The 24,594-nt window shown below is 52.8% G+C and overlaps 1 protein-coding gene across 1 annotated transcript in view; it reads left to right on the top strand.

Annotated features, from left to right (window-relative positions):
• The first annotated feature begins 5,979 nt into the window (after positions 1-5,979).
• Positions 5,980-24,594, top strand: part of LOC120933846 (asialoglycoprotein receptor 1-like) — a 36,928-nt gene continuing 18,313 nt past the window's right edge. Inside the window, exons 1-3 of the mRNA XM_040347255.1 lie at positions 5,980-6,063; positions 9,774-9,864; positions 12,933-13,046. Coding sequence (XP_040203189.1) covers positions 9,777-9,864; positions 12,933-13,046 — 202 coding nt within the window. The 5' untranslated portion in view covers positions 5,980-6,063; positions 9,774-9,776. The remainder of the gene's footprint in view (positions 6,064-9,773; positions 9,865-12,932; positions 13,047-24,594) is intronic.

The following is a 24,594-nucleotide window of genomic DNA, read 5'->3' on the forward strand; positions in this document are numbered from 1 at the left end:
CGATCAAAAGTTTGCATACCCCGGACCCTAATCCCGTGTGTTGTGGACGAGGCTCTTTATCTTCTCAGATGGTGAAGCTCCTCCTTCCTCTTCCAGTTCCTGGAAATTCCTGGTCTGTCTTCCATGATCGGCATGTTTGAGATCTCCCCAGAGGGGCCCAATGATATTGGGGTCAGGTGACTGAGATGGCCCCTCCCAGAACCTCCATGTTTCACAGTAGGGATGGTGGACCTTTCATCAGCGACCCACCTCCGTGTTTCACAGTAGGGATGGTGGACCTTTCATCAGCGACCCACCTCCGTGTTTCACAGTAGGGATGGTGGACCTTTCATCAGCGACCCACCTCCGTGTTTCACAGTAGGGATGGCGGACCTTTCATCAGCGACCCACCTCCGTGTTTCACAGTAGGGATGGCGGACCTTTCATCAGCGACCCACCTCCGTGTTTCACAGTAGGGATGGTGGACCTTTCCTCAGCGACCCACCTCCGTGTTTCACAGTAGGGATGGTGGACCTTTCATCAGCGACCCACCTCCGTGTTTCACAGTAGGGATGGTGGACCTTTCATCAGCGACCCACCTCCGTGTTTCACAGTAGGTATAGTGGACCTTTCATCAGCGACCTACCTCTGTGTTTCACAGTAGGGATGGTGGACCTTTCATCAGCGATCCACCGTCATTTTTTCACAGTAGGGATGGTGGACCTTTCATCAGAGATCCACCTCCGTGTTTCACAGTAGGGATGGTGGACCTTTCATCAGCGACCCACCTCGGTGTTTCACAGTAGGGATGGTGGACCTTTCATCGGTGACCCACCGCCGTGTTTCACAGTAGGGATGGTGGACCTTTCATCAGCGACCCACCTCTGTGTTTCACAGTAGGGATGGTGGACCTTTCATCAGCGACCCACCTCCGTGTTTCACAGTAGGGATGGTGGACCTTTTATCAGCGACCCACCTCCGTGTTTCACAGTAGGGATGGTGGACCTTTCATCAGCGACCCACCTCCGTGTTTCACAGTAGGGATGGTGGACCTTTCATCAGCGACCCACCTCCGTGTTTCACAATAGGGATGGTGGACCTTTCATCAGCGACCCACCTCCGTGTTTCACAGTAGGGATGGCGGACCTTTCATCAGCGACCCACCTCCGTGTTTCACAGTAGGGATGGCGGACCTTTCATCAGCGACCCACCTCCGTGTTTCACAGTAGGGATGGTGGACCTTTCATCAGCGACCCACCTCCGTGTTTCACAGTAGGGATGGTGGACCTTTCATCAGCGACCCACCTCCGTGTTTCACAGTAGGGATGGTGGACCTTTCATCAGCGACCCACCTCCGTGTTTCACAGTAGGGATGGTGGACCTTTCATCAGCGATCCACCGTCATTTTTTCACAGTAGGGATGGTGGACCTTTCATCAGAGATCCACCTCCGTGTTTCACAGTAGGGATGTGGACCTTTCATCGGTGACCCACCGCCGTGTTTCACAGTAGGGATGGTGGACCTTTCATCAGCGACCCACCTCTGTGTTTCACAGTAGGGATGGTGGACCTTTCATCAGCGACCCACCTCCGTGTTTCACAGTAGGGATGGTGGACCTTTTATCAGCGACCCACCTCCGTGTTTCACAGTAGGGATGGTGGACCTTTCATCAGCGACCCACCTCCGTGTTTCACAGTAGGGATGGTGGACCTTTCATCAGCGACCCACCTCCGTGTTTCACAATAGGGATGGTGGACCTTTCATCAGCGACCCACCTTCGTGTTTCACAGTAGGGATGGTGGACCCTTCATCAGCGATCCACCCCCGTGTTTCACAGTAGGTATAGTGGACCTTTCATCAGCGACCTACCTCTGTGTTTCACAGTAGGGATGGTGGACCTTTCATCAGCGACCCACCTCCGTGTTTCACAGTAGGGATGGTGGATCTTTCATCAGCGACCCACCTCCGTGTGTTTCACAGTAGGGATGGTGGACCTTTCATCAGCGACCCACCTCCGTGTTTCACAGTAGGGATGGTGGACCTTTCGTCAGCGACCCACCTCCGTGTTTCACAGTAGGGATGGTGGACCTTTCATCAGCGACCCACCTATGTGTTTCACAGTAGGGATGGTGGACCTTTCATCAGCGACCCACCTCCGTGTTTCACAGTAGGGATGGTGGACCTTTCATCAGCGACCCACCTCCGTGTTTCACAGTAGGGATGGTGGACCTTTCATCAGCGACCCACCTCCGTGTTTCACAATAGGGATGGTGGACCTTTCATCAGCGACCCACCTCCGTGTTTCACAGTAGGGATGGTGGACCTTTCATCAGCGATCCACCCCCGTGTTTCACAGTAGGTATAGTGGACCTTTCATCAGCGACCTACCTCTGTGTTTCACAGTAGGGATGGTGGACCTTTCATCAGCGATCCACCGTCATTTTTTCACAGTAGGGATGGTGGACCTTTCATCAGAGATCCACCTCCGTGTTTCACAGTAGGGATGTGGACCTTTCATCGGTGACCCACCGCCGTGTTTCACAGTAGGGATGGGCCTTTCATCAGCGACCCACCTCCGTGTTTCACAGTAGGGATGGTGGACCTTTCATCAGCGACCCACCTCCGTGTTTCACAGTAGGGATGGTGGACCTTTCATCAGCGACCCACCTCCGTGTCTCACAGTAGGGATGGTGGACCTTTCATCAGCGACCCACCTCCGTGTTTCACAGTAGGGATGGTGGACCTTTCATCAGCGACCCACCTCCGTGTTTCACAGTAGGGATGGTGGACATTTCATCAGCGACCCACCTCCGTGTTTCACAGTAGGGATGGTGGACCTTTCATCAGCGACCCACCTCCGTGTTTCACAGTAGGGATGGTGGACCTTTCATCAGCGACCCACCAGGAGCTGGCAGGAGGTGGTAGGGGCAGGAGGTGATGGCGGCAAGAGCTGGCAGGAGGTGGTAGGAGCAGGAGGTGATGGCGGCAAGAGCTGACAGGTGGTGGTGGTGGGGGCAGGAGGTGATGGCGGCAAGAGCTGGCAGGGGCAGGAGGTGATGGCGGCAAGAGCTGACAGGAGGTGGTGGTAGTGGGGGCAGGAGGTGATGGCGGCAAGAGCTGGCAGGAGGTGGTAGGGGCAGGAGGTGATGGCGGCAAGAGCTGACAGGAGGTGGTGGTGGTGGGGGCAGGAGGTGATGGCGGCAAGAGCTGGCAGGGGCAGGAGGTGATGGCGGCAAGAGCTGACAGGAGGTGGTGGTAGTGGGGGCAGGAGGTGATGGCGGCAAGAGCTGGCAGGAGGTGGTAGGGGTAGGAGGTGATGGCGGCAAGAGCTGACAGGAGGTGGTGGTGGTGGGGGCAGGAGGTGATGGCGGCAAGAGCTGGCAGGAGGTAATAGTGGCAGGGGATGATGGTGGGGGCAGGGGCTGGTCGGAGATGATGTCGGCAGGAGGTGATAGTGGCGGCAGGAGGTGATGGTGGCGGCAGGAGGCGATGGTGGCGGCAGGAGGCGATGATGGTGGCAGGAGCTGGCCGGAGGTGATGGTGGCAGCAGGAGGTGATGATGGTGGCAGGAGCTGATAGCTGGTGGTGGCAGGAGGTGAATGTGGCAAGAGCTGATGGCTGGAGGTGATGGCAGGAGCTGGTGGGTGCAGGTGGTGGGGGCAGAAGGTGATGGTAGCAAGAGCTGGTGGGGGCAGGAGGTGATGGTAGCAAGAGCTAGTGGGGGCAGGAGGTGATGGGGATCACAAACCGATGGACTATTCTAGTGAAAATAACAGAAATATGTTTTTTTTTACCATAATATCTCCCTTAAATCACATTGCTATTTGCACAGTGTACTTGTTTGTAGCCTAAATACTGAAATTTGCACTTAAAACTGTAATTTTGTAACTTTTGTAAAATGTCCGTAAAAATTGGCCTGTGCCAGTAAATTTTGGGTGTTGTGCCAGTAAATTTCAATCTGGTAGGTTGGCAACACTGGATGTAAGTGATTTAGTCACAATGAGCCGGTCAGTCGTGTTTTATGTATTATTATAACTGAAATTTGTGCTTCGATCTGAAAATAAAGTAATTATAAAACTTCAACAGAGGCCGTTTTATTTTCTATCCCTTATAAAAGAAACAAAATGATACATCTGGTGTATAGAATGTTATTTACACATTAAATCAAGGGGTGGTGATAGTGGCACGGTGATTGACTTGGGGACATGTAACTCCGGGAGGGGGTGTAGGTTCAGAATGAGCAGTGGCAGAACTCCTGGGTCCCTCGGAGAGGAAGGTGGGCCCCAAAATACCAGGGGTGGTGATAGTGGTACTAGGGAAGGTGTAGCTCTGGCAGGGAGTCAAGGTTCAGAATGAGCAGTGCCAGAGCTCCTGGGTCCCTAGGAGAGGAAGGGGTGGTGATAGTGGAATGGTGATTGACATGGGGTCATGTAACTCTGGGAGGGGGTGTAGGGATGGGTTTCACAGTGTCAGAGGCCCTGAGTCAGAATGAGCAGTGGCAGAACTCCTGGGTCCCAACGAGAGGAAGGTGGGTCCCCAAACACCAGGGGTGGTGATAGTGGCACAGTGATTGACTAGGGGACATGTAACTCTGGGAGGGGGTGTAGGTTCAGAATGAGTAGTGGCAGAACTCCTGGGTCACCAGGAGAGGAAGGTGGGCCCCCAAACACCAGGAGTGGTTATAGTGGCAGGGAGGTGGTGTAGGTTCAGAATGAGCAGTGGCAGAACTCCTGGGTCACCAGGAGAGGAAGGTGGGCCCCCAAACACCAGGAGTGGTTATAGTGGCACAGTGATTGACTAGGGGACATGTAACTCTCAGAGGGGGTGTAGGTTCAGAATGAGCAGAGGCAGAACTCCTGGGTCCCAACGAGAAGAAGGTGGGCCCCCAAACACTAGGGGTGGTGATACTGGCACAGTGATTGATGAGGGGTCATGTAACTCTGGGAGAGGGTGTAGGTTCAGAATGAGCAGTGGCAGAACTCCTGGGTCCCTCGGGGGGGGAAGGTGGGCCTCCATACACCAGGGGTGGTGATAGTGGCACAGGGGTGGTGATAGTGGCACAGGGGTGGTGATAGTGGCATGGTGATTGACATGGGGTCATGTAATTCCGGGAGGGGGTATAGGTTCAGAATGAGCAGTGGCAGAACTCCTTGGTCCCCTCGGAGAGGAAGGTGGGCCCCCAAACACCAGGGGTGGTTATAGTGGCAGGGAGGTGGGGTAGGTTCAGAATGAGCAGTGGCAGAACTCCTGGCTCCCAACGAGAGGAAGGTGGACCCCCAAACACCAGGAGTGGTGATACTGGCACAGTGATTGACTAGGGGACATGTAACTCTGGGAGGGGGTGTAGGTTCAGAATGAGCAGTGGCAGAACTCCTGGGCCAGGGGTGGCGATAGTGGCACAGGGGCATACTAGGGAAGGTGTAGCCCTGGTATGGAGTGTAGGGATGGGTTTCACAGTTCCGAAGGTCCTGGGCTCCTAGGAGAGGAAGGTGGGTCCAGGGTCCATGGGTGGTGATGGTGGCACAGGGGCATACTAGGGAAGGTATAGCCCTGGTATGGAGTGTAGGGATGGGTTTCACAGTGCCGGAGGTCCTGGGCTCCTAGGAGAGGAAGGTGGGTCCAGGGGCCAGGGGTGGTGATAGTGGCACAGGGGGCGTACTAGGGAAGGTGTAGCCCTGGCAGGGAGTGTAGGGATGGGTTTCACAGTGCCGGAGGTCCTGGGCTCCTAGGAGAGGAAGGTGGGTCCAGGGACCAGGGGTGGTGATGGTGACCCAGGGTCTGGCTGAGGGAGGTGTAGCTTTGGTGTTGCTGTGTAGTCCGGGTGGAAGTTCCGGTCAGAATATTGTTATATATTGTAGAGTACGGGAATATTCCTGGTGTTGTGACACGGGAGGGGGGAGGGGCTCCTCACACATCTCTCCTCGGTGATGAGGAAATGGTTTCTGGAAAGGATGATAGGAAGGGGGAGGGGGGAGGGGAGGGGGAGGTGACACTGAGAGCAAAAACAGAAGCAAACCGAAAATTCTTCTATTAGGACCAGAGAACTCCAAACCTGCCGGATCCTCACCGCCGGGACACTGCCAGGTGGGCAATTCCTTCCTTCCTTCTTTCTTTTCATTGGCCCCCCTGTGTGACATCATACACAGGTGGTGACAGGTGCACTTTGTACTCCTGACCCCTGCACTCTGTACATTACACACTCCTGACCCCTGCACTCTGTACATTACACACTCCTGACCCCTGTACTCTGTACATTACACACTCCTGACCCCTGTACTCTGTACATTACACACTCCTGACCCCTGTACTCTGTACATTACACACTCCTGGCCCCTGCACTCTGTACATTACACACTCCTGACCCCTGTACTCTGTACATTACACACTCCTGACCCCTGTACTCTGTACATTACACACTCCTGACCCCTGTACTCTGTACATTACACACTCCTGTCCCCTGTACTCTGTACATTACACACTCCTGTCCCCTGTACTCTGTACATTACACACTCCTGACCCCCTGTACTCTGTACATTACACACTCCTGTCCCCTGTACTCTGTACATTACACACTCCTGACCCCTGTACTCTGTACATTACACACTCCTGACCCCTGTACTCTGTACATTACACACTCCTGACCCCTGCACTCTGTACATTACACACTCCTGACCCCTGTACTCTGTACATTACACACTCCTGACCCCTGTACTCTGTACATTACACACTCCTGTCCCCTGTACTCTGTACATTACACACTCCTGACCCCTGTACTCTGTACATTACACACTCCTGTCCCCTGTACTCTGTACATTACACACTCCTGTCCCCTGTACTCTGTACATTACACACTCCTGACCCCTGTACTCTGTACATTACACACTCCTGTCCCCTGTACTCTGTACATTACACACTCCTGTCCCCTGTACTCTGTACATTACACACTCCTGTCCCCTGTACTCTGTACATTACACACTCCTGTCCCCTGTACTCTGTACATTACACACTCCTGACCCCTGTACTCTGTACATTACACACTCCTGACCCCTGTACTCTGTACATTACACACTCCTGACCCCTGCACTCTGTACATTACACACTCCTGACCCCCTGTACTCTGTACATTACACACTCCTGACCCCTGTACTCTGTACATTACACACTCCTGACCCCTGTACTCTGTACATTACACACTCCTGACCCCTGTACTCTGTACATTACACACCCCTGACCCCTGTACTCTGTACATTACACACTCCTGACCCCTGTACTCTGTACATTACACACTCCTGACCCCTGTACTCTGTACATTACACACTCCTGACCCCTGTACTCTGTACATTACACACTCCTGACCCCCTGTACTCTGTACATTACACACTCCTGACCCCCTGTACTCTGTACATTACACACTCCTGACCCCTGTACTCTGTACATTACACACCCCTGACCCCTGTACTCTGTACATTACACACTCCTGACCCCTGTACTCTGTACATTACACACTCCTGACCCCTGTACTCTGTACATTACACACTCCTGACCCCTGTACTCTGTACATTACACACTCCTGACCCCTGTACTCTGTACATTACACACTCCTGACCCCTGTACTCTGTACATTACACACTCCTGTCCCCTGTACTCTGTACATTACACACTCCTGTCCCCTGTACTCTGTACATTACACACTCCTGACCCCTGTACTCTGTACATTACACACCCCTGACCCCTGTACTCTGTACATTACATACTCCTGTCCCCTGTACTCTGTACATTACACACTCCTGTCCCCTGTACTCTGTACATTACACACTCCTGTCCCCTGTACTCTGTACATCACACACTCCTGTCCCCTGTACTCTGTACATCACACACTCCTGACCCCTGTACTCTGTACATCACACACTCCTGACCCCTGTACTCTGTACATTACATACTCCTGTCCCCTGTACTCTGTACATTACACACTCCTGTCCCCTGTACTCTGTACATTACACACTCCTGACCCCTGTACTCTGTACATTACACACTCCTGTCCCCTGTACTCTGTACATTACACACTCCTGACCCCTGTACATTACACACTCCTGACCCCTGTACTCTGTACATTACACACTCCTGACCCCTGTACTCTGTACATTACACACTCCTGACCCCTGTACTCTGTACATTACACACTCCTGTCCCCTATACTCTGTACATTACACACTCCTGACCCCTGTACTCTGCACATTACACACTCCAGACCCCTGTACTCTGTACATTACACACTCCTGACCCCTGCACTCTGTACATTACACACTCCTGACCCCTGTACTCTGTACATTACACACTCCTGAACCCTGTACTCTGTACATTACACACTCCTGACCCCTGTACTCTGTACATTACACACTCCTGACCCCTGTACTCTGTACATCACACACCCCTGACCCCTGTACTCTGTACATTACACACTCCTGACCCCTGTACTCTGTACATTACACACTCCTGACCCCTGTACTCTGTACATTACACACTCCTGACCCCTGTACTCTGTACATTACACACTCCTGACCCCTGTACTCTGTACATTACACACTCCTGACCCCTGCACTCTGTACATTACACACTCCTGTCTCCCCCTCCCTGGGTGTGTATATATGGGGGAAGGGGAGACACCTCATTTTCTGTGTGCTGTAGGAGGGGAAGGACCACAACTTTCATCTCCTGGGGGGGGGGGCATTTATTTTACAGCCTGTGTACAGCAATGGGAGGGGGAGGAGACACACCAGACAGTAGAGGGGGAGGGGCTACCTGAGGATATAAAGGTGAATGTGCACAGTACTGATAGGAGGAACCAGGCGATCCCTCTACAATAGGAAGCTGAGAGGGGGAGGGGCTACATGGGGCAATAGAGGGGGAGGAGCTACATGGGGCAATAGAGGGGGAGGAGCTACATGGGGCAATATAGGGGGAGGAGCTACATCGGGCAATAGAGGGGGAGGAGCATAGAGAAGGAACATGCTCACTGAGGGTGTAATGATGGACGGAGATAGGAAACGTTCCATTTCCGGCTCCTGTATACAGAATTCACCATATTTATTGATCTATTGATCCCCCATACAGGATATTCCGTATTTTTTATTATTATTGATCACCACTTGTAAACACAGACCCCGCCCCCCTCTTATAATATGAAATGAGGATAATCCGCGCCCCCTCATATAATATGAAATGAGGATAATCCCCGCCCCCCTCATATAATATGAAATGAGGATAATCCCCGCCCCCTCATATAATATGAAATGAGGATAATCCGCGCCCCCTCATATAATATGAAATGAGGATAATCCCCGCCCCCCTCATATAATATGAAATGAGGATAATCCCCGCCCCCTCATATAATATGAAATGAGGATAATCCCCGCCCCCTCATATAATATGAAATGAGGATAATCCGCGCCCCCTCATATAATATGAAATGAGGATAATCCCCGCCCCCCTCATATAATATGAAATGAGGATAATCCCCGCCCCCTCATATAATATGAAATGAGGATAATCCCCGCCCCCTCATATAATATGAAATGAGGATAATCCCCGCCCCCTCATATAATATGAAATGAGGATAATCCCCGCCCTCCTCATATAATATGAAATGAGGATAATCCCCGCCCCCACATCCCGCCCTCCTCATATAATATGAAATGAGGATAATCCCCGCCCCCTCATATAATATGAAATAAGGATAATCCCCGCCCCCTCATATAATATGAAATGAGGATAATCCCCGCCTTCTCCTCTTCCAGGTCATGTCGGTGAAATATGACGACTTGCAGGGACTCCACGAGGACGGGACCCCCAGAGATGGAGCCGCGGCACACAGCTGGATCCCACAAGGTACAGATCATGGAGGAGACAACCAATCAGAGACCGAGAATTACAGGACACTGTGCAGTGTGGATGGGCGTAGGTGGGGGAGGGGTGATCTCAGTATTGGTTGGATTGTTCTTTCTCATAAATCTCAGTCAGTAATGGAGTCATGTGATCTCTGTCCTCAGTAAGTCATGTGATCTCTGTCCTCAGTAAGTCATGTGATCTCGATCCTCAGTAAATCATGTGATCTCAGTCCTCAGTAAGTCATGTGATCTCGATCCTCAGTAAATCATGTGATCTCAGTCCTCAGTAAGTCATGTGATCTCGATCCTCAGTAAGTCATGTGATCTCAGTCCTCAGTAAGTCATGTGATCTCAGTCCTCAGTAAGTCATGTGATCTCAGTCCTCAGTAAGTCATGTGATCTCCATCCTCAGTAAGTCATGTGATCTCCGTCCTCAGTAAGTCATGTGATCTCCATCCTCAGTTAGTCATGTGATCTCAGTCCTCAGTAAGTCATGTGATCTCGATCCTCAGTAAGTCATGTGATTTCGATCCTCAGTAAGTCATGTGATCTCGATCCTTAGTAAGTCATGTGATCTCCATCCTTAGTAAGTCATGTGATCTCCATCCTCAGTAAGTCATGTGATCTCGATCCTCAGTAAGTCATGTGATCTCGATCCTCAGTAAGTCATGTGATCTCGATCTTCAGTAAGTCATGTGATCTCGATCCTCAGTAAGTCATGTGATCTCCATCCTCAGTAAGTCATGTGATCTCCGTCCTCAGTAAGTCATGTGATCTCGATCCTCAGTAAGTCATGTGATCTCAGTCCTCAGTAGGTCATGTGATCTCAGTCCTCAGTAAGTCATGTGATCTCGATCCTCAGTAAGTCATGTGATCTCGATCCTCAGTAAGTCATGTGATCTCGATCCTCAGTAAGTCATGTAATCTCGATCCTCAGTAAGTCATGTGATCTCGATCCTCAGTAAGTCGTGTGATCTCAGTCCTCAGTAAGTCATGTGATCTTGATCCTCAGTAAGTCATGTGATCTCGATCCTCAGTAAGTCATGTGATCTCGATCCTCAGTAAGTCATGTGATTTCGATCCTCAGTAAGTCATGTGATCTCGATCCTTAGTAAGTCATGTGATCTCCATCCTTAGTAAGTCATGTGATCTCGATCCTCAGTAAGTCATGTGATCTCGATCCTCAGTAAGTCATGTGATCTCGATCCTCAGTAAGTCATGTGATCTCGATCCTCAGTAAGTCATGTGATCTCGGTCCTCAGTAAGTCATGTGATCTCGATCCTCAGTAAGTCATGTGATCTCGGTCCTCAGTAAGTCATGTGATCTCAGTCCTCAGTAAGTCATGTGATCTCAGTCCTTAGTAAGTCATGTGATCTCGATCCTTAGTAAGTCATGTGATCTCAATCCTCAGTAAGTCATGTGATCTCGATCCTCAGTAAGTCATGTGATCTCAGTCCTCAGTAAGTCATGTGATCTCAGTCCTTAGTAAGTCATGTGATCTCGATCCTTAGTAAGTCATGTGATCTCAATCCTCAGTAAGTCATGTGATCTCGATCCTCAGTAAGTCATGTGATTTCGATCCTCAGTAAGTCATGTGATCTCCATCCTCAGTAAGTCATGTGATCTCCATCCTCAGTAAGTCATGTGATCTCGATCCTTAGTAAGTCATGGGATCTCGATCCTCAGTAAGTCATGTGATCTCGATCCTTAGTAAGTCATGTGATCTCGATCCTCAGTAAGTCATGTGATCTGGATCCTTAGTAAGTCATGTGATCTCGATCCTCAGTAAGTCATGTGATCTCCATCCTCAGTAAGTCATGTGATCTCGATCCTCAGTGAGTCATGTGATCTCAGTCCTCAGTAAATCATGTGATCTCGATCTTCAGTAAGTCATGTGATCTCGATCCTCAGTAAGTCATGTGATCTCGATCCTCAGTAAGTCATGTGATCTCGGTCCTCAGTAAGTCATGTGATCTCGATCCTCAGTAAGTCATGTGATCTCCGTCCTCAGTAAGTTGTGTGATCTCGATCCTCAGTAAGTCATGTGATCTCGATCCTCAGTAAGTCATGTGATCTCGATCCTCAGTAAGTCATGTGATCTCCGTCCTCAGTAAGTTGTGTGATCTCGATCCTCAGTAAGTCATGTGATCTCGATCCTCAGTAAGTCATGTGATCTCGATCCTCAGTAAGTCATGTGATCTCGATCCTCAGTAAGTCATGTGATCTCGATCCTCAGTAAGTCATGTGATCTCGATCCTCAGTAAGTCATGTGATCTCGGTCCTCGGTAAATCATGTGATCTCCGTCCTCAGTAAGTTATGTGATCTCCGTCCTCAGTAAGTCATGTGATCTTGATCCTTAGTAAGTCATGTGATCTCGATCCTTAGTAAGTCATGTGATCTCAATCCTCAGTAAGTCATGTGATCTCGATCCTCAGTAAGTCATGTGATCTCGATCCTCAGTAAGTCATGTGATCTCAGTCCTCAGTAAGTCATGTGATCTTGGTCCTCAGTAAGTCATGTGATCTCGATCCTCAGTAAGTCATGTGATCTCAGTCCTCAGTAAGTCATGTGATCTCGATCCTCAGTAAGTCATGAGATCTCGATCCTCAGTAAGTCATGTGATCTCAATCCTCAGTAAGTCATGTGATCTCGATCCTCAGTAAGTCATGTGATCTCGGTCCTCAGTAAGTCATGTGATCTCGATCCTCAGTAAGTCATGTGATCTTGATCCTCTGTAAGTCATGTGATCTCGATCCTCTGTAAGTCATGTGATCTCGATCCTCAGTAAGTCATGTGATCTCCGTCCTCAGTAAGTCATGTGATCTCGATCCTCAGTAAGTCATGTGATCTCGATCCTCAGTAAGTCATGTGATCTCGATCCTCAGTAAGTCATGTGATCTCGATCCTCAGTAAGTCATGTGATCTCGATCCTCAGTAAGTCATGTGATCTCGATCCTTAGTAAGTCATGTGATCTCCATTCTCAGTAAGTCATGTGATCTCGATCCTCAGTAAGTCATGTGATCTTGGTCATCAGTGAATTTAATTGTCCTCTTTGTCCCCCTTCAGGACTCCTCGTAAAGAAATGGATCCCTCATCCTCTCTCCGGACTGAACTGCTCCCCACTGACTCTCTTACTTGGATTCCTCCTCACCGTCTTCTTCCTCACCATCATCATCACACGTGAGTCCCTCCCCCGCTGACTCTCAGCACTCAGGTGGAAGGAAGCGCGGGGCATTCTAGCACTTACCTTGAAATGAAGCCCTCCAGGGGTTGCGCTGTCACCTCTGCAGAGACTTCCATCTTCACTCGGTCTTCCCTTCCGGGTCCGCAGGATGTGGCCAAACGAATGGCCGAGCCGCGATGAGGTCACTCCCACGCATGCTCTGAGGGAACCGCACGGGTATGCAGATCCTTCAGAGCGCATGCCCTGGTGACGTCACCGTCTGCTGTTTGGTGTCGATGAGCATCATGCTGACCCAACATTGGCCTTCATGGAGGTGAATACCGACCCGCTGCCTAGGGTTGTCTCCTCGTCCCTTTAAACCCGAACACATACTAATCACACAGGATCCGAGGATAATTTCCTGCAGATGAGGCACCAAGTGAGATTAATTACCACCTTTATCAGCCACAGAACCCGAGTAACTCATATGTGTTCAGTTCTAAAGGGATGAGGTGGCAACCCTATAACTATTTGTCAAGGTATCTTTCTGGGTAATGTCTCCATTTAGCTCCCAATAGTTTTTGTAACAAGGGCCCCGGCCCCCAGAGAGCCAATGTGACCTTCAGGGTCAGGGAGAACTGAGATCCTCCTCTGTAGAATTGGTTACTATGCATGGTGCGTGTAATGCAAGATAGAATGATTGGGCGCCAGTCACTTTTTGAATGCGAACGAAAGGGATTTATTGTCACTTAACAAGAACTGGGGGAGGGAGGGTTAGGGGCCCGGACACCCTTTAGGCAGATGCAATAGCAATTGGCAGACAGAATAGGCAGACTGCGGTACAGGTTGAGGGCCTTTAAGCTGGTGGCATGACTGTATTTGTAGAACTGCGGTCTCCTATGGCAACTGAACTTGTAGGTTGACTTCAACACAGATCTCTACACGTTCCAGACTTGGTGTCCCCGTTGTGTAGGACCCCTGGCCTCCATCTCACAGCCTCCTGCTGGATCTTCTCTCACTGAGCTCCCAATCTTCTCACCAGAGCTTCAGATCCCAGCCACCCGTTGGTTCCCCTGAGCTAACTCGCTGTACACTCCAAGTGTCACCCACGCTCACCCGCTGGGGCCCTGGCTTGGCTCTCAGCTAACCCGCTGAATCCTCTTCAAGTGTCGCCCACGCTCACCCGCTGGGTCCCTGGCTTTGTTCTCAGCTAACCCACTGAATCCTTTTCCAGTGTCGCCCACGCTCACCCGCTGGGTCCCTGACTTGGCTCTCAGCTAACCCGCTGAATCCTTTTCCAGTGTCACCCACGCTCACCCACTGGGGCCCTGACTTGGCTCTCAGCTAACCCGCTGTATCCTCTTCCAGTGTCACCCACGCTCACCCACTGGGGCCCTGACTTGGCTCTCAGCTAACCCGCTGAATCCCCTTCCAGTGTCACCCATGCTCACCCGCTGGGTCCCTGGCTTGGCTCTCAGCTAACCCACTGAATCCTCTTCCAGTGTCGCCCACGCTCACCCGCTGGGACCCTGGCTTGGCTCTCAGCTAACCCACTGAATCCTCTTCCAGTGTTGCCCACGCTCACCTGCTGGGGCCCTGGCTTGGCTCTCAGCTAACCCACTGAATCCTCTTCCAGTGTCACCCACGCTCACCCGCTGGGTCCCTGGCTTGGCTCTCAGCTAACCCACTGAATCCTCTTCCAGTGTCGCCCACGCTCACCCGCTGGGGCCCTGACTTGGCTCTCGGCTAACCCGCTGAATCCTCTTCCAGTGTCACCCACGCTCACCCGCTGGGTCCCTGGCTTGGCTCTCAGCTAACCCGCTGTATCCTCTTCCAGTGTCACCCACGCTCACCCGCTGGGTCCCTGGCTTGGCTCTCAGCTAACCCGCTGTATCCTCTTCCAGTGTCGCCCACGCTCACCCGCTGGGTCCCTGGCTTGGCTCTCAGCTAACCCGCTGTATCCTCTTCCAGTGTCACCCACGCTCACCCGCTGGGTCCCTGACTTCGCTCTCAGCTAACCCGCTGAATCCTCTTCCAGTGTCACCCACGCTCACCCGCTGGGTCCCTGGCTTGGCTCTCAGCTAACCCGCTGTATCCTCTTCCAGTGTCACCCACGCTCACCCGCTGGGTCCCTGGCTTGGCTCTCAGCTAACCTGCTGTATCCTCTTCCAGTGTCGCCCACGCTCACCCGCTGGGTCCCTGGCTTGGCTCTCAGCTAACCCGCTGAATCCTCTTCCAGTGTCACCCACGCTCACCCACTGGGTCCCTGACTTCACTCTCAGCTAACCACTGAATCCTCTTCCAGTGTCGCCCACGCTCACCCGCTGGGTCCCTGGCTTGGCACTCAGCTAACCCACTGAATCCTCTTCCAGTGTCACCCACGCTCACCCACTGGGTCCCTGGCTTGGCTCTCAGCTAACCCACTGAATCCTTTTCCAGTGTCACCCACGCTCACCCGCTGGGTCCCTGACTTGGCTCTCAGCTAACCCGCTGTATCCTCTTCCAGTGTCACCCACGCTCACCCGCTGGGTCCCTGGCTTGGCTCTCAGCTAACCCGCTGTATCCTCTTCCAGTGTCGCCCACGCTCACCCGCTGGGTCCCTGACTTCGCTCTCAGCTAACCCGCTGAATCCTCTTCAAGTGCTGCCCACGCTGGGGCCCTGACTTGGCTCTCAGCTAACCCAATGAATCCTCTTCCAGTGTCGCCCACACTCACCCACTGGGTCCCTGGCTTGGCTCTCAGCTAACCCGCTGAATCCTCTTCCAGTGTCGCCCACGCTCACCCGCTGGGGCCCTGACTTGGCTCTCAGCTAATCCACTGAATCCTCTTCCAGTGTCGCCCACGCTCACCCGCTGGGGCCCTGACTTGGCTCTCAGCTAATCCACTGAATCCTCTTCCAGTGTCGCCCACGCTCACCCACTGGGGCCCTGACTTGGCTCTCAGCTAATCCACTGAATCCTCTTCCAGTGTCACCCACGCTCACCCGCTGGGTCCCTGACTTCGCTCTCAGCTAACCCGCTGAATCCCCTTCCAGTGTCACCCACGCTCACCCGCTGGGGTCCTGGCTTGGCTCTCAGCTAACCTGCTGAATGCTCTTAAAGTGTCACCCACGCTCACCCGCTGGGTCCCTGACTTGAACCCTGAAGCTTTCCCAACTTGTTCACCGTCCCCGGCAAGTGAAAAGGTCTGCTCTGGTACTTCTACAGATTTCACAATCCTGGTCTCTGATTACAGGAGTAGTTGCCCCTTACTAGTGACTCTGTCCCCCTTATCTCTGACCTCTGGTTCTCACCTGCCTCTGGTAATGGGAGAGGTTGTGGCAACAGCTTCTCCTTCACCTCCGGCAACACTCGCTTCACCATCCGGCTGAACCTCTGCAACGATCAGGCTCCCCTTGGGCTGAGCCTCTAGACACGTGGCTAGGCCTAACCTTCCACTGCTGCTTCATGTGCAACCCCCCAGGCCTCAGCCTGGGGCTAAAAAGAACACAGATCACCTGACTCCTCCTCCTTAAACAGACTCTCCCAGCATGCTTAGCCACAAATATGATTGGCTGAGAAATGATGTCTATCGGGGCTTCATCAACCAGTCAGCCCGTGCAGAGTCCTGGCATGAGAATATCGGCCCCCGCACATCCGTAGGCAGTGACATCATTCTTCCCAAAGCTAGGCTCTCCCCTTCGTCCGTCAGGCAAATTAGGCAGCCGTGAGGCCCCTGGGAGTGCGAGGCCTTTGGTGACTGCCTAATTAAAGAGCCGCCTCTGTAGTCTATTCACAACCTGAACTCACTGTGGTCTTGTCATTCTAATGCCAATGGCAGCAGTGCCACCCATTGGCAGAAGAGAGAATTGCACCGGGTCCAGGCTTAGGGCAGAAAATCAGTGGGTACAACTACGGAATTAGCCGGGTTAATGACCACCCAGCATAAAACGAAATTTGTTACCAACCTTGCCGAAACACCGGGGTGCCACATCTTTATTGGTAGATTTCAGGTTAGGCAAATTAAACAGTTCCAACCAATTAATAGAGTCCTTGTCCAACTAAATCCATCTATAGCCTCGTACACACGATCGGATTTTCTGACCGGAATTGCGTGAGGACAATTGTCGGAAAATCCGACCGTTTGTACGCTCAATTGAACGATTGTTTGTCGGATTTTCTGCGGGCAGATGTTGGCTTTAAAATTTTCCGACAACAATTGCCTGTGCTCGGATTTTCCCGATCGTGTGTACACAAGTACAAACACGCATGCTCGGAAGCAATGCTCACCAAACACAACATTAGCAGAAGGTGTCCAAAGGGTGGCGCTAAAGAGCTGAAAAAACACGTCTTTTGTTGGCCAACAATTGTGTGTCGTTTGTATGCAAGACAAGTTCACGGCCAATGTCCCTTCGGACAAAAGTCCTACGCTTTGTCCACTGAAAATACGAATACCAAGTAGACGAGAGCCACTGTGGGCCACCAAGTAGACGAGAGCCACTGTGGGCCACCAAGTAGACGAGAGCCACTGTGGGCCGCCAAGTAGACGAGAGCCACTGTGGGCCGCCAAGTAGACGAGAACCACTGTGGGCCGCCAAGTAGGCGAGAGCCACTGTGGGCCACCAAGTAGACGAGAGCCACTGTGGGCCGCCAAGTAGACGAGAGCCACTGTGGGCCACCAAGTAGGCGAGAGCCACTGTGGGCCACCAAGTAGACGAGAGCCACTGTGGGCCGCCAAGTAGACGAGAGCCACTGTGGGCCGCCAAGTAGATGAGAACCACTGTGGGCCGCCAAGTAGACGAGAGCCACTGTGGGCCGCCAAGTAGACGAGAGCCAGTGTGGGCCACCAAGTAGGCGAGAGCCAGTGTGGGCCACCAAGTAGGCGAGAGCCACCAAGTAGGCGAGAGCCAGTGTGGGCCACCAAGTAGGCGAGAGCCACTGTGGGCCGCCAAGTAGACAAGAACCACTGTGGGCCACCAAGTAGGCGAGAGCCACTGTGGGCACCAAGTAGACGAGAGCCACTGTGGGCCACCAAGTAGACGAGAGCCACTGTGGGCCACCAAGTAGGCGAGAGCCAGTGTGGGCCACCAAGTAGGCGAGAGCCAGTGTGGGCTACCAAGTAGACGAGAGCCAGTGTGGGCCACCAAGTAGGCGAGAGCCACTGTGGGCCACCAAGTAGACGAGAGCCACTGTGGGCCACCAAGTAGGCGAGAGCCAGTGTGGGCCACCAAGTAGGCGAGAGCCACTGTGGGCACCAAGTAGGCGAGAGCCACTGTGGGCACCAAGTGGACGAGAGCCACTGTGGGCCACCAAGTAGGCGAGAGCCACTGTGGGTCACCAAGTAGACGAAAGCCACTGTGGTCCACCAAGTAGACGAGAGCCACCGTGGGCCACCAAGTAGACGAGAGCCACTGTGGGCCACCAAGTAGACGAGAGCCACTGTGGGCACCAAGTAGACGAGAGCCACTGTGGGCCAACAAGTAGGCGAGAGCCAGTGTGGGCCACCAAGTAGGCGAGAGCCAGTGTGGGCCACCAAGTAGGCGAGAGCCACTGTGGGCCACCAAGTAGGCGAGAGCCACTGTGGGCCACCAAGTAGGCGAGAGCCACTGTGGGCCACCAAGTAGACGAGAGCCACTGTGGGCCGCCAAGTAGACGAGAGCCAGTGTGGGCCACCAAGTAGACGAGAGCCACTGTGGGCCGCCAAGTAGACGAGAGCCAGTGTGGGCCACCAAGTAGACGAGAGCCACTGTGGGCCACCAAGTAGACGAGAGCCACTTTGGGCCACCAAGTAGACGAGAGCCACTGTGGGCCACCAAGTAGACGAGAGCCACTGTGGGCCGCCAAGTAGACGAGAGCCAGTGTGGGCCACCAAGTAGACGAGAGCCACTGTGGGCCACCAAGTAGACGAGAGCCACTTTGGGCCACCAAGTAGACGAGAGCCACTGTGGGCCACCAAGTAGACGAGAGCCACTGTGGGCCGCCAAGTAGATGAGAGCCACTGTGGGCCACCAAGTAGGTGAGAGCCACTGTGGGCCACCAAGTAGACAAGAGCCACTGTGGGCCGCCAAGTAGACGAGAGCCACTGTGGGCCGCCAAGTAGACGAGAACCACTGTGGGCCACCAAGTAGACGAGAGCCACTGTGGGCCGCCAAGTAGACGAGAGCCAGTGTGGGCCACCAAGTAGGCGAGAGCCACTGTGGGCCACCAAGTAGGCGAGAGCCACCAAGTAGGTGAGAGCCAGTGTGGGCCACCAAGTAGGCGAGAGCCACTGTGGGCCGCCAAGTAGACGAGAACCACTGTGGGCCACCAAGTAGGCGAGAGCCACTGTGGGCACCAAGTAGACAAGAGCTACTGTGGGCCACCAAGTAGACGAGAGCCACTGTGGGCCACCAAGTAGACGAGAGCCACTGTGGGCCACCAAGTAGGCGAGAGCCAGTGTGGGCCACCAAGTAGGCGAGAGCCAGTGTGGGCCACCAAGTAGGCGAGAGCCACTGTGGGCACCAAGTAGGCGAGAGCCACTGTGGGCCACCAAGTAGGCGAGAGCCAGTGTGGGCCACCAAGTAGGCGAGAGCCAGTGTGGGCTACCAAGTAGACGAGAGCCACTGTGGGCCACCAAGTAGGCGAGAGCCACTGTGGGCCACCAAGTAGACGAGAGCCACTGTGGGCCACCAAGTAGGCGAGAGCCAGTGTGGGCCACCAAGTAGGTGAGAGCCACTGTGGGCACCAAGTAGGCGAGAGCCACTGTGGGCACCAAGTGGACGAGAGCCACTGTGGGCCACCAAGTAGGCAAGAGCCACTGTGGGCCACCAAGTAGACGAGAGCCACTGTGGGCCACCAAGTAGACGAGAGCCACTGTGGGCCACCAAGTAGACGAGAGCCACTGTGGGCCACCAAGTAGACGAGAGCCACTGTGGGCACCAAGTAGACGAGAGCCACTGTGGGCCAACAAGTAGGCGAGAGCCAGTGTGGGCCACCAAGTAGGCGAGAGCCAGTGTGGGCCACCAAGTAGGCGAGAGCCACTGTGGGCCACCAAGTAGGCGAGAGCCACTGTGGGCCACCAAGTAGGCGAGAGCCACTGTGGGCCACCAAGTAGACGAGAGCCACTGTGGGCCGCCAAGTAGACGAGAGCCACTGTGGGCCACCAAGTAGACGAGAGCCACTGTGGGCCGCCAAGTAGACGAGAGCCAGTGTGGGCCACCAAGTAGACGAGAGCCACTGTGGGCCACCAAGTAGACGAGAGCCACTGTGGGCCACCAAGTAGACGAGAGCCACTGTGGGCCACCAAGTAGACGAGAACCACTGTGGGCCACCAAGTAGATGAGAGCCACTGTGGGCCACCAAGTAGGCGAGAGCCACTGTGGGCCACCAAGTAGACGAGAGCCAGTGTGGGCCACCAAGTAGGCGAGAGCCAGTGTGGGCCACCAAGTAGGCGAGAGCCACTGTGGGCACCAAGTAGACGAGAGCCACCAAGTAGGCGAGAGCCACTGTGGGCCACCAAGTAGATGAGAGCCACTGTGGGCCACCAAGTAGACGAGAGCCACTGTGGGCCACCAAGTAGGCGAGAGCCACTGTGGGCCACCAAGTAGGCGAGAGCCAGTGTGGGCCACCAAGTAGGCGAGAGCCACTGTGGGCCACCAAGTAGACGAGAGCCACTGTGGGCCACCAAGTAGACGAGAGCCACTGTGGGCCACCAAGTAGGCGAGAGCCAGTGTGTGTTATATCCTCTGTGTTGTGAGGGACACAAGACTCTGGTCTGGAACAATGGATGTTTATTCAGTACAGCCTGTACACTGCAACATGCATCTCAGGACATTACAGGTTATCTCTTCCTACATGTGGTCTCTCTAAGATGGCTACTATGCCCCTTGACCCTTGTCATCCCTGCTGGGTGGAGCCAGCCTTAAAGTGCCAGTACATGTGAAACCCTTCAGGTATAACACCTTCCATCCATCCCTAAAAAAAAAAAAAAAAACACAACAAAACAATAACAGGCACAAACATTAACTGATAACTGTCCAATAACAGTCCTCCAAACACAGGAGAATTACGGGACTTCAAGCTTGCGGGGTTAATATGTCATCGGATCACTTCCGTCGGCCCCGTCGAAAGTCTCGTAACCGCTCTTGCAACTGAAACCGGTCAGGAGGGCGACAGTGTCGCTGAGGCCGGGCATCCAGCGATTCGGGACCGGAGGAAGCAGTGCTGGCCGGAATGGGTACCGGCAGGGCCAAGAAGGGATCCCCCAGCTCAGAGGGTAAACAGACCTCCGGACCAGAGCTGGAGGGCTCTGTTGGAGACAAGTTCAAAAGTTCAGAGTCCCCCCAATCATCAGTCTCTGTGCATCCTGATTCGCTGGGAGCAGATCCTTGAGACACTGGTGGTTCAGCCGGCATCAGGGATTCGGGCAGTTGAGAACGAGGACGCAGTTGGTCCGCATGACGTCTGCAAATGGAACCATCTTCCAGGCGGACCTTGTACATCTTGGGTCCCAAAGTCTCTGCAATGACAGCAGGAAGCCAACGGGTGTTGGAAGCCCCATAAGATCGGGCCCATACCTTTTGTTGGGCTGTGAATCGGGGGAGCTCATTGTGTTGGACCATCTTGTCTTGGGACTGTAGTACATGTTCCTGGACTGTTTGAGGGCGGAGCATATCCAAAACAGTCCATGGCTGCCGCCCCAGAAGGAGTTCTGCTGGAGTTTTCCCAGTGGTTGCATGTGGTGTGTTTCTGTAAGCAGAAAGGAAGGAGTCCAGCTGCTGGGGTGACAGGGACTGTTGTTTACTTGCAGCCACTGTAGCTTTGAAATAGCGTTTAAAAGTCTGCACAAACCGCTCTGCTTGACCATTTGTAGCCGGGTGGTAAGGTGCGGTCAACTTGTGCTTGATGTTGTGGGCAGTCAGGAAACGCTGAAACTCCTGACTGGTGAATTGTGCACCGTTGTCTGTGACGATCTCTCTGGGGTATCCAAACGTAGCAGCGAGATGTAACAGTATGGAAACCGCTGCCTTAGTCGTTGGCTGAGTAACAGGAATTACCTCAGGCCACTTTGAATGGACGTCCACTATGATCAAGAAGGTGTGTCCTCTGATCGGGCCTGCAAAGTCCAAGTGTAGGCGAAACCAAGGAACCGTGGGCCAAGTCCAGGGCTGGACGCACCCTCGAGGAGGGTCTCTTGCCGTTTGTGCACATCCAGCACAAGCATTCACATATGTTGTGATATCTGAGTCTAGGTTTGGCCACCACACATAGCCTCTGGCCTTTTGTTTCATACGTGTGTTCCCGGGATGACCAGTATGTAGCAAGTCCAGAATGTGTCTCCGGAGGGTCTGTGGAATGATCACTCGGTCTCCCCATAAAACACAGTTGCCAGCCACAGTTAATTCCATACGCCTACGGAAATAAGGTTCATACTCCTGTGTGACAGTTGCAGGCCAACCGGAACGTACCCAGGAGAGTATGGTTTTCAGAAAGGTATCCTTGTTTGTATGGGCTGCTATCTCCCCAGAAGACAAGAAGGACAGGCTGGTGTAACGACAACTCTTGACCGGTGGAGAAGAGTCCATGGACCTCCCTGTCAGTCGGGATATAGCGTCCGCATTAGCATTGGCATCATGACCACGATACTGAATTTTGTAGCTGTATGCCCCCAAGAATAGGGCATAGCGTTGGAGGCGGGCCGCAGTAGTCTGGGAGATGCCTTTGTCAGGGCTAAAGATCTGAAGGAGTGGTTTATGGTCCGTCAGTATGGTGAATTCCCTACCATACAGGTAAAGATGAAACTTCTTAATTGCCCATATCAGCGCAAGAGCCTCTTTGTCAATGTGTGAGTAATTGCTTTCTGCTTTTGTCAAAGACCTGGAGGCAAATGCCACTGGTTTTTCTGACCCATCTGGTAAGATGTGAGATAGTACCGCCCCCAGACCATAGGGTGAGGCATCACAAGCCAAGGTGAGAGGCTTCTGGAGGTCATAGTGCACGAGCATGCGTGACGCCAACAGCTTCCGCTTAGAAACTTCAAAAGCACGTTGGCATGCAGCCGACCAGTCCCATCTGGAGTGTTTCTCCAAAAGCTTGTTCAACGGAAACAAGGTGTGTGCCAGATCTGGCAGGAATTTGTGGTAATAGTTCAGCAAGCCAAGGTATGATCGCAGCTGCTGGACGTTGGTTGGGGCTGGAGCTTTGACTAAAGCATCAACCTTGGCTTCCGTGGTGTGTATACCTTCTGCATCCACAAGGTGGCCACAAAACTCCAATTTAGGCACCATGAATTGGCATTTTGCTAAGTTCACTTTCAGGCCCTGTTCTTGGAGTCTCGCCAACACAAGCTCCACATTCTGCTTGTGTTCCCGGTCGGTCCGTCCTGTAATGAGCATGTCATCTAGCAGGCACTGAGTGAAAGGAATGTCCGCCAAAATCTCATCCATTTTTCGTTGCCAAATGGCTGGGGCAGAGGCTACCCCAAACACCATCCGATTATATTGATACAGTCCCTTGTGGGTGTTGATGGTCAGAAACTTGCGGGAAGAAGGATGGACCTCAAACTGTAAATATGCTTGTTTGAGATCAAGCTTGGTGAACTTTTGACCCCCTGCAAGAGAGGCAAAAATGTCATCTACTCTGGGTAGGGGATACTGGTCTATTTCCAGTTGAGAGTTCAGTGCCATGCGGAAATCGCCACAAATGCGCAAGTCCCCATTCGATTTCTTTACCGGTACAACTGGTGATGCCCACTCGCTGTGCTCTACCTTTGAGATGACACCTTGTTCCTCCAGCCGACTTAGTTCTGCTTCCACACCTGCTCGGAGTGCGAAAGGTACTGTCCGAGCTTTGAAGAACTTAGGCTGAGCGTTGGGTTTCAGCTTGAGTCTCACACAGTCATGCTTTATTTTTCCCAACTGGTCATCAAAAATCTTTGGGAACCGCTGCTTCAGGGACACCACCCATCCCTCATTATCTCCTAATGGAATGGTAACGGTGTTACAGGGACTTATGGCGATGTCTGGCATACCAAAGTGAGCAATCCAGTCTCTCCCGAATAGAGGGGGTCCCCCATTTTCTAGGATATATAATGGCAGTCTCTTTGTCTGACCCTTGTACAATACCTTTACTTTTGCGTAACCCAGTGGGTGGAGTATCTGTTTTGAGTATGTCTGCAGTTTGATTGGTGTTGGGCGGACAGTTTTCCGGGTCTGAAGTTGTCTCCATTGTTTCTGGGTGATAACTGAAACTGCTGCTCCTGTGTCTACATCCATCCTGAGTTTCTTTCCCTCAACGGTTACATCTACAGTCATTGCGGAGGGTGCTGAATGCATATGATGTATGTCTAACCTGTGGAGCACTTGCTCATCCTCTGACTCAGATGATGATGTATATCTTCCCACCATATATGACTTCGTCTTGGGGTTCATAGGTTGTTTATCTCGCACCTTCTTGCTACGGCAAACTCGTTTCAGATGGCCGGTCCTACCACAATTATGACAGGTCTGATCCTTAAACCGGCAGACTTTGTAATCATGGTCTGTATTCCCACAACGGTAGCAAGCTGACTCCCGGCTTGGTGGGGGTCTGTATTTCCAGTTTGCAGCAG

The sequence above is a fragment of the Rana temporaria genome, chromosome 3 (genome assembly GCF_905171775.1).
Source record: "Rana temporaria chromosome 3, aRanTem1.1, whole genome shotgun sequence".
NCBI classification, from domain to species: Eukaryota; Metazoa; Chordata; class Amphibia; order Anura; family Ranidae; genus Rana; species Rana temporaria.